The 15,223-nt window shown below is 41.5% G+C and overlaps 1 protein-coding gene across 6 annotated transcripts in view; it reads left to right on the forward strand.

The window, feature by feature from the left end:
• The window catches only part of PTPRZ1 (protein tyrosine phosphatase receptor type Z1), a 211,340-nt gene that overhangs the window by 179,341 nt on the left and 16,776 nt on the right, over positions 1-15,223 (forward strand). For all 6 annotated transcript variants that reach the window (XM_075857144.1, XM_075857149.1, XM_075857145.1 and 3 more), the window contains one exon: positions 6,778-6,913. In XM_075857144.1, the coding sequence (XP_075713259.1) occupies positions 6,778-6,913 (136 nt within the window). The remainder of the gene's footprint in view (positions 1-6,777; positions 6,914-15,223) is intronic.

Here is a 15,223-nt window from a genome sequence, read left to right on the forward strand (position 1 = left end):
ATATGCAGATGATATCTTATTGCTATAATCAAAAGTATTTTCATGTCAACATTAATCCGTGATATTGGCCGATAATTTTGACAGGAAGAGGAGTCTTTACCTGGTTTGGGGATCACCGAAATGTATGCCTTAAAGAGGCTCTGTCACCAGATTTTGCAACCCCTATCTGCTATTGCAGCAGATCGGCGCTGCAATGTAGATTACAGTAACGTTTTTATTTTTAAAAAACGAGCATTTTTGGCCAAGTTATGACCATTTTCGTATTTATGCAAATGAGGCTTGCAAAAGTACAACTGTGCGTGTTGAAAAGTAAAAGTACAACTGGGCGTGTATTATGTGCGTACATCGGGGCGTGTTTACTACTTTTACTAGCTGGCCGTTCTGATGAGAAGTATCATCCACTTCCCTTCAGAACGCCCAGCTTCTGGCAGTGCAGATCTGTGACGTCACTCACAGGTCCTGCATCGGGTCGGCACCAGAGGCTACAGTTGATTCTGCAGCAGCATCAGCATTTGCAGGTAAGTAGCTACATCGACTTACCTGCAAACGCTGATGCTGCTGCAGAATCATCTGTAGCCAGCCTCTGGTGCCGACACGATGCAGGACCTGTGAGTGACGTCACAGCGTGATCTCTGGAGAACACGGCTGTGGCTGCACTGCCAGAAGCTGGGCGTTGTGAAGAGAAGTGGATGACACTTCTATACACAACGCCCAGCTAGTAAAAGTAGTAAACACGCCCCGATGTACGCACATAATACACGCCCAGTTGTACTTTTACTTTTCAACACGCCCAGTTGTACTTTTGCAAGCCTCATTTGCATAAATACGAAAATGGTCATAACTTGGCCAAAAATGCTCGTTTTTTAAAAATAAAAACGTTACTGTAATCTACATTGCAGCGCCTATCTGCTGCAATAGCAGATAGGGGTTGCAAAATCTGGTGACAGAGCCTCTTTAAGAGCTTCAAGTCCAGGAGGGCCCCCATCCCTCAAATCATTAAAAAGGGTGACCAAGTGAGGGGCCAAAACTTCTGCTAATTTTTTATAGTAAAGATTAGAGAACCCATCTGGTCCTGGAAATTTAGCTGATTTGTGGGATTTAATCGCATCCAAAACTTCCTGAAGCAATATGGGGGCCTCCATAGTATCCCTGTGATTGTCCTTCAATACAGGCAAGGAGATATCCTGAAATAATGCCTCGACTTTCACTGTATCTAAATGGGGAGGGGATTTATATAGAAAGGAGTAAAATGCAAAGAAATTGTTGAGAACCGCTTTAGGGTGTTGTGTGAGATTACCATTTGCTAACCGTAATTTAGGGACCATAAAGTTAGGGGACAACGGAGCGAGTTTCCAAGCTAAAAGGGTGCTGGGTTTGTCACTGAGTAAAAAATTTATATGGCGTCCAACGAATGTGCCGCTCTGCGATAATAGTCGTAAGGCACAAGTTAAGCTCTGTACGGGCATCCTCAATTTTGAACCGTAATTCAAGGGTATTGTCTGCCTTTTGTTGTCCGACTAAAGCTAAATAAGTCGCTTCTTTTTCTTTAAGGAGTCGTTCCCTCGCCTTCTTCAATCATGGAGCCATCTGAATAAGTTTCTCCGTAAGAGTAGCTTTATGGGCTTCCCATTTGATAGCTGGGGAGGTGTCAGTTGCACAATTAACTTGGAATTAGTGTTAAATTTCAGATGCAAGTACCTGAAATACCTTGGGATTTGTAAGAAGGGATTCATTTAAACGCCATGAGCTAGACCGAGTTTTAAGCCAGAAGCAATCCAGTGTAAACAACACCAAGTCATGATCAGACCACAAAATGGGGTGTATTTTGGCCCTCAAAAGACTATTTTAGAGCTGAGATGGTCCATGCGAGAGTAAGTTGAATGGGCATAGGAATAAAAGGTGAAATTCCTAGTGTAGAGATTGACAGATCTCCAGGCATCAACAAAATCATGGGAATGTAAGAGTTTGGCTAATTGCAACCTTTGTTTGGGGGGGGGGGGGCGAAGGGAGGAGGGACCTGTGTTCGTTTTGTCAAGGAGATGATCCAATGCTACATTTGAATCTCCACCTAAAATAACCTTACCAAGAAAATGGGGAAGTAAATGCCTGAACATTGTAGTGAAAAAACCCATTTGTCCCTCGTTTGGAGCATAATAAGAAATAAATGTGACCTGAGTGTCCTGTATTGTACCAGTTATAAGAAAATACCTGCCCTCGGGGTCTATCACCGTGGTTTGATGTATGAAGGGAAGGTTACGTTTGAAAAAGATGCCCACTCCTCTCTTCTTTTCCGCAGCCACCGCTAAGTAATACAAAGGATAATGATTATGCATAAATTTAGGACAAGAGCTAGTAGAGAAATGCAGTTCTTGTAAAAGCACAACATCACAATGCAAGGATTTATATGTCTGAAAGGCCTGCCGCCGAATCTGCGAATTGGCCCTGAACATTGTGAGTAACAATGTTAAAGGAGGACGGAAGATCAGCCATAACCAAAATGTGCACAGAAAGAAAAATACCCAAGACACTCGACCATCGGAAGAAGGGGACAGGAAAGGAGGGGAGAGGAGCAAAACTATAAAAGAAAATATAATAAACATAACTTATTGTGATTAATAATGTAAATTACAGCACATTGCCCAAACAGGGTGATAGGGGATGTTGAGAGCACCACCCAGAGAACAATATAATATCAGGGGTGTCTCAAGATCACAAGAAGGGCACACCAGCACCCAGCGGATGGGCCAGCTCACGATCACTCATTCCAGAACTAGCTGAAAAACAGTAACAGAAAAAATGGCAATACAAAAGACATTTGCAATGTAAAATGAAATGTCCATAATAAGCAGCAAAGGGAACCGTGACGTGAAGAAAGTTCCAATCACAGGATCCTCGGAGAGGTGTATCAAACGGACATCAGGGATCCATAAGATCACATAGCAGAAGTCGAAGGCCGGGACGAAGATCTGGAGCTCCAGAGTGGTCTAATACGTGTTGTAGAAGATGAGGATGCAGGCGGTGGTGATTTCCTCGGCGGAGGCCTACTATCTTTTGAAAGAAGACCCAGACGTTTCCATAATGGCCTCGCCTTCCTGGAGAGAAGCAAAACTGTATGGCCGATTGCGATACGAAAATGTGAGACGAAAGGGGAAGGCCCATCTGTATCTCATCTCCTGGCAAATCAAAATTTGGAGGAGAGGTTTGGATCGTGTGAGGAGCCAAATCAGCGAAGATCTGTATGTTGCAGCTACACAATCGCAGCTGACTCGCGGATCTGGAAGCTTTGCTTTCATGACCTTTTCCTTCACAGAGTAATAATGAGGCTTCACCAACACATCTCTGGGCAGACGATCCGAGCGGGGTGCAGTAAGTTCCCTATGCACTCTGTCGATATCAAAATAGCGGTCAGGTAAATCAGGAAGGAGCTTTTTAAAAAGATCATGTACCACAGTTTCTAACTCCAGGACATTTTCAGACAGACCTCTGATACGGAAATTTTTCCTCCTGGATCTATTTTTCATGTCTTCAAGCTTAGAGTGGGCTTCCTCAAGCTGCTGGTATATGTCGTCCATACAATCAGAGTGCTGGTTAACAGTCATCACCGTGTTATCAATTTTAGCCTCCATTGCTTCCATTCTAGATCCCAAAGCATGAAGTTCAGCTTTAAGTTCAGATGTGATCTTCACACACGTTTTCTCAAGTTCTTGCTGCAAAAGTTGTGAAAAGCGTGCAATAAGAACTTTATCTCTCGCATATGTACCAGTGTCAGCCTGTAGCTGCGGGGAGGGTAATTGAGTCTCCATCTTGCCCAACCTGGCTGAATTAGAACCCTTGTACCGCAGGCTCTGCAGTGGAGGCATTGGACCTTTCATCCCAAAATAAGTCTGGCAGGGCTCGGGCTTTGAAAACACGGGGTACCTCCATCCATACTGTGCATCAGGTCTGGCGAGGATGCCTGCATCTGAGGAGTATGAGGTTGGTCCGGCGCCATCACAGCCTGCTCCGTGTGTGCAATGGAGGCTCCGATAAAACAGCCGAACAAACAGTCACGATCCCGGACTTTTTGGCGTTCACCTTCGCCATCAAAAGATCCCTAAATCGCTAAAAATCGCTGGATACTTCCGCTGAGGTGCGTGAGACACGTCCACTATTAGCCCCGCGCGCATGCGCCTCGCAGTAGTTACTTTGAAGAAGAGAACGGGCCTTGCACTATAATGTTGCCCATTCTTTTCTCCAAACTAGCTATTGCTGAGGATAAATTTGATGGGCAGCGACAGCAGGCCCCCTTTTTCTTTTTTAATGGCCGGGTCCCTGACAGTAGTACCAGCTGTACTACCCTAATGGCAGCTCTGTTGTCTGGAAATTCCATATTTCGGCATCCAATGTAAATAATCACAAACCGCCTCTAATGGTCACTGCTATGTTAACTGTGTTTCCAACTTCCTCAGCCATTTTTTATATAAAAATTGTACATCCTTTTCACATGTGGTTATCTGACTATGTCAGATGCAATAAACCATTCACTGAAACATTGCAATTAAAAATCAAAGGTGAAATATTCATCGTTAAATATGTATTAATGAAAATTTCCTGACTCTCCCGTTTACTGTTTATGACAAAAAGGATTAGCATGTTTCCTACAATCACTTCAGGCTTTACTTATAGAGACAAAGTAATGCGAATGTGATAGCAAACATATTTTTGTTCCCTTTAAAATAATTTAGACCTATTTTCTTTGTTCATGTCAATACAAAAGTCTGTGTGACAGCTCGTGTTTTCCATGGACGTATTCATCATTCAGATTCCTGAAAGGCTATCAATAAAAGCATTAAAAAGTACTATAATATGAGAAACACACATTGTATAAATGTTCAATATCAGCATGCGAAATGCATAATAATGTACTTTCATCATAGCTTTAGTTAATGGTCTGATGCATTATTAGATAATAGACCCTTTTCCATGTCTTTGTTTAAGGTGGCATAGATTACATTGAAGAAAACCTGGAATAAACATAATGGCTAGATACAGCATTTATACATAGCATTAAAGAGGACCTATCATCAGGGGAGGACGATTGGTTTTACTTGACAAATAATTAGCCCTCACAAAAAAACTAATGTATATATTTCGAAGAAAATAATGTTTAAAAAAATAAATAAAAAGTCTTTCTACGACGAGCACCTATTCTGCAAATAGGCCTACTCACGTCATAAGTTGGTGCCACTTTTCCCATCATGCCCAGAGCCACCCACGTAATTTTCTAATAGCAGCATAGATTAAAAAAATGCAAGCTCTCGTGGATGTGAATAGAGGAGCGCTGGTAATTTTCAATTATTATGCTAAAAGAAGGGTTGATAATGGAGGAGTAGGGTGCAGTGACAATGCATCATGTCAAGTAGGGGCATCATCTAATGGCTGTAGGCTGTGTCGACATTCGCCACAGTGACATTTCGCGTGTAATTTCTTGAGGCAGTCATTGGAAGATGTGGTCATGTTACCTGACAATACTATGGTTACGTTGTCACTGTGGTCGAATCATCGCAGCAAAGAGTTTTGAGAGTAAGACTATTAGACATTTTTTAATAAATCCATATTTAACCACCTTTAAAGTCCAAGCCATTTTTTTATTTTTCATTTTCGTTTTTGACTCCCCGCCTTCTATGAGCTGCAATTTTTTATTTATTTTTTGTTAATGGAGTTGTGTGAAGGCTTGTTTTTTGCGGAGTTGTAGTTTCTATTGACACCATTTAAAGTACCATATAATGTAATGGAAAACTGAAAAAAAATTCTACGTGGGGTGGAATTGGAAAAAAATTTGATTTACTCCATATTCTTTTGGGTTTCGTTCCTACATCTTTCACCGTGCGGTAAAAACGACAAATTAACTTTATTCTGCTGGTCAATAGGATTACAGCGATACCAAATTTATATGGAGTTTTTAATGTTTTGCTCCTTTTGTTAAGAAAAAACAATTTGTTAGAGAAAAAAAGTTTTTTCCATATTCTGAAAGCCATAATGTTTTTATTTTTTCGTTGATTGAGCGACGTGAGGGCTTATTTTTTGTGGCACGAGCTGTGGTATTTATTGGTACAATTATTTGGTACATGCGACTTTTTGATCACTTTTTTATTATTTTTTTTTTTTTTCACCACTAAGTTGACCAAAATATAGGGATTCTGGCATTTTTAGATCTTTTCTTTTTACGGCGTTCACCATGTGCGTTAAATAATTGCAATAAATAATAAAGAGTGGCGCTCTTTGTAACCACATTCTGATCCCACTAATGTATAGGTCCTGAATGGATGACCTACTTCTGCCCTATTAACTCCAAATTCTCAAACAAAGTATTTTGAAATTAACAAATAAATCTGTAATTGTCCTGCATTTAGCAATCTCATGATACATAAATGGTGATGGTGTATTCATTAGCAACATACTGGTTGTAGCTTTTCACTACACAGTCAAGCATGTACAGTAGGAAGCCATTTGTATCACTACAGTTAATCTGTTTGTCTATGGGACAATAGATTATTTTGATAGGTCCTATGCTAAATCGTGTCAAATTGCTTATTTTATTTTGGAAGAAGTTTTACGTTTATTTTGATGTAACTCATAAAACAGCAGGTATCATCTCCGGTAATGGAGCAATAATGTTTGAATGTCACATATTTGCCCTATCCTTACTTATGTGGAGAAATCTATATGGGCAGCATTTTTTTCTGTTGCAAACGATTGTAGAATGTGGTTAATTGATCTATTTATTTTATTTTGCAGTGCGGGTGTTGGAAGAACTGGAACATACATGGTCTTGGATAGCATGCTGCAACAAATTAAACAAGAAGGCACCGTAAACATTTTTGGTTTCTTAAAACACATTCGGTCTCAAAGGAATTTCTTGGTGCAAACAGAGGTAACAATGTATTTTAATCTATCTATCTATCTATCTATCTCGTAGCACATCTATCGTATTTATCTTTTAAAACGCTACAAAACCCATAAAGGTCTATTTAAACAGAATGATTTTTTTTAAACTACCATCAATTGTTCAGAGTATCTCATGGACATTTCCATCAGAATAATAATCGGGGGGCCAGGGGGGTAACACCATCGCTGGATAGCTTAGGCTCTCCTGAAAGCCGTGCACTTGGCTAACATATGCATTGTAAATGTCCCTTTGAGCAATGTTTACACTTCCGACAATGGTGATGATTCTTATATATGCGCAGATGAGCGATAAACAATAGATACAGTATGTAAAGTTATATTTATGATCATTTAGAAACAAAGAGGTCATAACAATGATTGTCCAGTGTTAATAGGCCTTAACATGTTTCCTTTAAACGGACACTCTGGCCAAAACTAAAATTTCCTATGTGTACAATTATGGTATTCTATGTGTCTCTCATCTGTTATTTTTCTTGCGGCTTCCATCTCTATATATTAGACTGGGATGGTTGCTTAACAGCAGTGTAAATCCGGATCGGTAACATGCTTTCTCTACTTGGGTCTATGGAGATCTATGCGACATCACAGGCTTCAGCAGTTCCTGTACCACAATAGTTTTGCACAGGGGGGACAGAAACTTCTATTATCAGCTACCACTGATACTTAGACATGTTCCTGTCCCACAGGTATAATGTAGAAGAATATAGTGCAACCTCCCTGTCTGTATACATATGGTTTCTCCACTTATTTAGGAGAATATAGAGAGATGATAATCACTGTGTCCCCCAGCATGCAGAAATGGTATGGTCTTTAGCTGGTCATTTGATGCTGTGCTGAAGCATCATGGGATTGATAGCAAAGCAGAGAGGAAGAGAAAGCTGGGGAAATATAATAACCAAGATGGAGGCTTTTTTAACGCACAGACAAGGCAGATGTTCAATAAGTAAGTACAGTATACATAAAAGAAGTATAGAGTGTGATATACAGTCAGGTGGGGAATGCAGGCATGCAAAGTTGTGTTTCCACTGGAGGTCTTCTTTAACTTGAAATAAATCCGCCTGAATTAAAAATATTTTATTGAATAAACTATTAAAACCATGGCTAACCTAGCCAAAATATCCGATAACAGGCTACCATGCAGAGAGTGACCAGGATAGAATATGCAACAGAGGACAATCAGCTGTTACACTGCACACCCATCTGTTACAAATGAACAACTTCCCTATCGAGAGTCAAAACAAATGTAATTGATCCCTGCCTGGAATAGTAGTCAAGAGTCTAACAAATAGAACATTATTAGAACGCCTAACACGTATCTACATCGGATGTTTCATCAGAGGTGTAAATTGACTCAACAGGGGCAGCTATGACACAGTTCAGTGTTTCTATCATCAAGCCCCCTGTTGTGTAGATATCAGTGACGGCACTGGTGTCTGACCGCAATGCATACCGCTAGACGCTGGCTATTTATAGCTGTAGCCCCTCCCACTCAGGGCAGAACAAGCCCTTTTCTCTGCCCAATCAGACAGCACCACATCGACGTGATGCTTGTCCAATGCTGCGGGCTGGTCTTAAACTCCACCCCCTTGAGTCAACCAATAGACGCAAGGTAACTATGGGAACCAAAAGCGGCCAGCTAGTAGCGGCGCACTACAAGCCAAAAGTTTCGACTTTAAGTTAAAGAATGAATGAAAACCAGATAAATCTCTCTAACGCTAAGAGTACTGGGACATATAAAAAACTGGAGTGATATATTCGGAAAGATCACCCAGAAAGTCATACAGTAGTGGAAAAGTCCTATAGCAACTACCCATATCCACTAGAACGAGTTAACACATAGAGTGACTATCTTATGATCTAGATCAGGGGTCTCAAGCCCGCGGGCCGCATGCGGCCCCTGGGGCTGTCATCTGCGGCCCGCGGGACACAGAGCCGCTAGTATCGGCTCTGCTCCGAGACTCTGGAATTCCCTGACATCGCTGTCCACATATGAACAGCGATGTCTGGGGCTTCCCCAGAGCCGGAGTCCCGAGCAGAGCACTAGTGTCGGCTCTGCTCCGGGACTCTGTGGAATTCCCTGACATCGCTGCCCATATATGGACAGTGTGTCAGGGTCTTCCCCAGAGCGGAGTCCCGGGCATAGCGCTATTATCGGCTCTGCTCCGGGACTCTGGGAAAGCCTCTGACATCGCTGTCCATACATCGACAATGATGTCAGGGGCTTCCCCAGAGCAGGAGTTCCAGTGATGTCAGGAGCACAGCTGGAGTCCCAGGAAGAGCCTACTAGCACTCTGCCTGGGACTCCAGCTCTGGGCAAGCCCCTGACATCACTGGGGCAGCCTCTACAGAGGGCACTGGGGCAGCCTCTACAGAGGGCACTGGGGCAGCCTCTACAGAGGGCACTGTGGCAGCCTCTACAGAGGGCACTGTGGCAGCCTCTACAGAGGGCACTGTGGCAGCCTCTACAGAGGGCACTGTGGCAGCCTCTACAGAGGGCACTGTGGCAGCCTCTACAGAGGGCACTGTGGCAGCCTCTACAGAGGGCACTGTGGCAGCCTCTACAGAGGGCACTGTGGCAGCCTCTACAGAGGGCACTGTGGCAGCCTCTACAGAGGGTACTGTGGCAGCCTCTACAGAGGGCACTGTGGCGTTATCTACAAGTGGGTGTGTGACAGTATCTGAAGAGGACACTGGCATTATCTAGGGGTGTGTTGCATTATCTAGAGGGCACTGTGGCCTTATCTACAGAGGGCACTGTGGCCTTATCTACAGAGGGCACTGTGGCCTTATCTACAGAGGGCACTGTGGCCTTATCTACAGAGGGCACTGTGGCCTTATCTACAGAGGGCACTGTGGCCTTATCTACAGAGGGCACTGTGGCCTTATCTACAGAGGGCACTGTGGCCTTATCTAGGGGTGTGTTGCATTATCCACAGAGTGCACTGCGGCAGCATCCACAGAGGGCACTGCGGCACTATCTAAAAAGGGGCTGCCCAATCTTGACATTTGTGCTAACTGAGCCGCCGGACTGCATTTAGCGACACTTAAACTGGAAAGCTGGATTGTTGAAATAAGCACGTGGAGAAATATCTCAAATTTTAAACCTAGCGGTATTATTATAGTAATGTAGTATTATTATTATAGTAATATAGTGTTATAGTAGTTCAAATAACTAATTGATTAACAATAATTTTGTATTGTATCAAATTTGAAAGTAATGCGGCCCGTCAACTTCCCATTTTTTCTATATGCGGCCCACTTACCCTGCCGAGTTTGAGACCCCTGATCTAGATGATAGAAAGATGGAACCGATGAATAACTATTAGCCTGAAATATCCCAATATGGCAATTGGGAAAACCACTGGGCAAATATGAACTCAATTAACTGCCAGGTAGGGTCACCTTTGACCCCTATTACCAACCAGATAATAGAGCCCTTAAATAAATCAAATGAAGGGAATATCTTCTTTAACTTGTCTGCAATATTATTTTTTACTCACTAGACGTTGTTTAGGATGTATTTGTTATTAACCTTAATAGAGAAAATAGCAAAACAGAGTTGGCAGATCACATATTAGCGACACAAAAACAAAGTGGAGCAGATTTAGTAATACTGTAAGTTTTAGACAAGGCAGTTAGTGAATTCGCTAAATTTATCAAATTGCTGCATGCGGTATGGAAAATTTGGAGTCACTTGCTAGACAATTTTCTCTTCCTTATACCACCTGTTAGTTGGTTTCGTTTACACCAGTCATTTGCGCCAAAATTTTGGTGCATGGTGTCACCTTTTAAATCACGTCCCTTTCTTCTATACCACAGCTCTTTTCCCAGTAAGACACTCCCACTTGTCGAGCTTGTCTAAAAAATAAAAAAGTGTCTAAGACAGTAAATGTGGCGCACAGCACGTACACCAGAATTCTGGCTCAATTTGAATTCTGCCATTTTGAATAGAAAATCTGCTCCAGTGTCATCGAAACCAGATTAGATCCCAAAGTTTAGTCAAACCATATCTGGAATTTCTTTTTAGTTAGTGAACCTCATAGAAAAAAAAAAAATAGCAAGGGTTGCAAAATTTAGATGATATTTGTTCACTAGCAGAAGTGTTAGAATTGTAGGTTTTCTGATAACAATTCTGACAGGCAATATTTAAATTGCAGAAGTATGGAAATCGCAAGTATCTGCCCAAAGAAATATTAAGTCTAACATATACAAACAGCTTTGGTTATTTGTTGTTAGAATCTTAAATTGAATTACATTTCTTTTAAATGTTTTATAAATCCAGATTATTTCCATAATTCACCTATTTTCTGTATTTGGGTAGCTAGGCATCTTCTGCTGATTCACCTTCTTAATCTGTTTATGATTCATTTCTATTACCCTCATTCAGGACAGAGCTTATTTTGGCCTTCAGGACCAGCCCCGATTTTCAAACCTAACGTGTCACTTTATGTGGTAATAAGGGCGGGTTCACACATAGCGGAATTTCACTTAAATTCCGCTGCGGACACTCCGCAGCGTTAATCCGCAGCGGAGCCGTTTCTCCATTGACTTTCACTTTAATTTAGCAGTGTTCGTTTACACGATGCGTACAATTCCGCTGCGGAGCATAGGCTGCGGAGCGGAATTTGGTGTCCGCAGCATGCTCTGTCTGTTGCGGAGCAGTGGCGGACTGGTTGCGGACTCATGGCGGAATTTCTCCATTGACTTCAATGGAGAGTCAAAATTCCGCAATGAAGTCCGCAGATCTTATGTGTGCTGCGGAGCGTATTGTTTTTACTACCATGACATTTCTTCATTCTGGCTGGACCTATGTATTTCTAGGTCTACAGCCAGACTGAGGAAGTCAATGGGGCTCCCGTAATGACGGGAGCGTTGCTAGGAGACGTCTGTAAATAGTCACTGTCCAGGGTGCTGAAAGAGTTACGCGATCGGCAGTAACTGTTTCTGCACCCGGGCCAGTGACTACCGATCTCAATATACATGTATCTGTAAAAAAAAATATAAGTTCATACTTACCGAGAACTCCCTGCGTCTGTCTCCAGTCCGGCCTCCCAGGATGACGTTTCAGTGTAAGTGACGGCTGCAGCCAATCACAGGCCAAGCACAGGCTGCAGCGGTCACATGGACTGGAGCGTCATCCAGGGAGGTCGGGCCGGATGCCGAAAGAGGGACGCGTCACCAAGACAACGGGCGGTAAGTATGAATTTCTTTGACTTTCACTAGGGAAAGTGCTGTCCCTTCTCTCTATCCTGCACTGAATAGGGAGAAGAGAAGCACTTTTCCTGCAGTCCGCAGCGGCCAGTCCGCATCAATTTTCTGCACATTTTGTGCAGATCCGCTGCAGAATCTGCAACGCAGATTCTGTGCGGCATTGATGCGGACAGTTGCGGAGGAATTCCGCCATGTGTGGTCATGCCCTTACTCTGGAATGGTTTTACTTATCCAAGTGATTCTGAGATTATTTTTCCGTAACACATTGTTCTTTGTTAGTGGTAAATTTTGGTCGATAGGTTTAGTCTTTATTTATAGAAAAATCTAAGATGTAAAGAAAATGGTGAAATATTAGCATTTACCTACAAATGAAATCCTGTGCTTCTAAAATGGATAATAGTACCACAGAAATTAGTAAATAAATAAGGTTTACTATATGTCTTCCTTATATAGGCGTAATTTTTTTTAGTTAATTCAAATTTTTTTAAGAAGTTATAAGGCTTATATGTTTACGAGCAGTTTTTCAAATTTTCAACAAAATTAGCAAAACATATTTTTTTTAGGCACCACTGTTTGAAGTGGCTTTGAGGGGTTTATTTTATAAATCCCTCATAAATCACCCCATTTAAAAAAAAAAAAACGGCACCCCTTAACATATTCAAAACAGCATTTAGGAACTTTGTTAACCGTTTAGATGTTTCACAGGAATTAAAACAAGGTGGAGATAAAATATAAAAATTTAAATTTTTTGGGCAAATTTTCAAATTAATCTATTTATTTCAGTAACACAGCAGGTGTTAATAGAAAAACACAACTCAATCTTTATTGCACAGATTCTGCATTTTTCCAAAATATCCTGCATGTGTCCATAGTGTGTTACTGGACTCAACCACAGGCCTCAAATGAAGGAGCACCTTGTGGATTTTTGCAGTCTCCTTTTTATTAGGATGTTTTCCAGGCAAAATTTCATGTTTGAAGAGACCTTGAGGAACCAAAACATTAGATACACCCTCAAGGAATGTAACTATAGACCTCAAGGAATGTATCTAGGGGCTTCGTGAGCATTTTGGCCTCACAGGTGTTTCATAGAATTTATTAGAACTGGGCCGTGAAAATGAAAAATATATTTTTTCCTATAATATGCAGTTTTAGCAAAAAATTTTTGCATTTCCACAAGGAATTCAGGAGAAAAAGTACCCCAAAAATTGTTAGGCAGTTTCTTATGAGCATGGCAATACATACCAAATATGTGGTCGTAAACTGCTGTTTGGGCACACTGCAGCGCTCAGAAGAGAAGGGGAGCGCCTTTTATCTTTTGGAGCACAGATATTGCTGGAATGGTTTTCTGATGCCATGTCACATTTGCAAACCCCCTGAGGTACTAGTACAGTTGAAACCCCCAAAAAGTGACCCCATTTAGGAAACTACACTCCTTAAGGAATACATCTGGGGGTGCAGTGAGCATTTTGATCCCACAGATGTTTCAGTGAATTTATTAGGATTGGACTGTAAAAATGTAGTCTTTTTTGTTTGTTTGTTTTTGCCAAGAATATGTCGTTTTAGCTAAAAATTTTCATTTTCACAAACACTGTAGGCGAAAAAGCACCCCAAAGTTTGTAGAGCATTTTCTCCTGAGTACAGAAATTACTACGTAGATTTTGTTGAATTGGTTTATGGGGGCCATGTCTCATTTGCAGAGTCCCTAAACTACCATTACAGTAGAAATTCCCCAGATGTGATCCCATTTTGAAAACTATACCCCTCAAAGAATTAAATTAGGGGTGTAGTGAGCATTTTGACCCATCAGCGTTTTATAGATGTTATTAGAATTGGGTTGTAAAAATGAAAAAATTTATTTTTCCAATAATATGTAGTTTTAGGTCATCATTTTTCATTTTCACAAAGAATGCAGGAGAAAAGGCACCCCAAAATTTGTTACGCAATTTCTCCTGAGTAAACTGCGGGGAAGAGCGCAATTTAGTTTTTGGAGTGAAGATTTTACAAAATAGTTTCTTGATGCCATGTTGCATTGTGCTGAGGTACCAGTACAGTGAAAACCCCTGAGAAGTGATCCCATTTGGGAAACTAAACCCAATTAAGGGATTTATCATGAGGTGTAGTGAGCATTTTGAGCTGACACGTAAGAAATTAGTACACAATGGATATTGCAGATTAAAAATTGCCATTTTTCCCTAGTTATGCTATTTCAGTGCCAATGTGTTGTGCCCAGCTTGTGCCACTGGAGAGACACACTCATAAATTGTTAAGCGGCTCCTCTGGAGTACAGGAATACCCTATATGTGGTCATAGACTGCTGTTTGGGCACACTGTCACGATCGGAAGGACGGCCATTCGGCTTTTCGGAGAGCGGATTTTCCTTGGTAGTAGTTTTGTTTAGGGTTTTATTGGTATTTCAGTTTGTAATGTGGGGATATATGTAAGTTTAGTGGAGTGCATCAGCGCATAATAAGGTGGTATTATTATGGGGTATATAAATAAATAAAAATTATCCATGGATATTGACGTATGCTTTGAACCAATCCTTTATGCTCAGGCTAGTTTGTTTTGGGGAAAGTTTTGCTCTTATACAGGATGTCCCCTTTAAGAACACACTCTGCACCTTTTTTGGTCCAAAGCAGATGTCCTTGGGCGCTCCTCTGTTCTCAAATGTTAGGGCCTTGAAACTCAAGAAATGTTCCCATCAGGCCTGTACATTGAGAAAGCATGTAAACTTTATACAGTGCCATCTGTACGATATGCACGGCTAGCTTTTTTGTACCACGGGACATGGCTATAGTAAAGCCGTGGTATTGTACAAAATATCCACACTCCAGTATTTTGGACTTCGTCACTAGCCCCTTATGCAGCACAAGACCCTAAAATGTTATTGTCTCTGATGCATCTACAGGGTCTACCTGTGGGGTCTAGGAAATGATGATGTGGGGTTTTTGGTGAAGAACTGCTGGACATATAAATTCGTCTGGGCTGTCATTTTGCATCATTGCGTTCCAAGATTCATAACTTTTTATTTTTCCATTGACGGAGCTGTGTGACGGCTTGATTT

The sequence above is a fragment of the Rhinoderma darwinii genome, chromosome 3 (assembly GCF_050947455.1).
Source record: "Rhinoderma darwinii isolate aRhiDar2 chromosome 3, aRhiDar2.hap1, whole genome shotgun sequence".
NCBI lineage: Eukaryota > Metazoa > Chordata > Amphibia > Anura > Rhinodermatidae > Rhinoderma > Rhinoderma darwinii.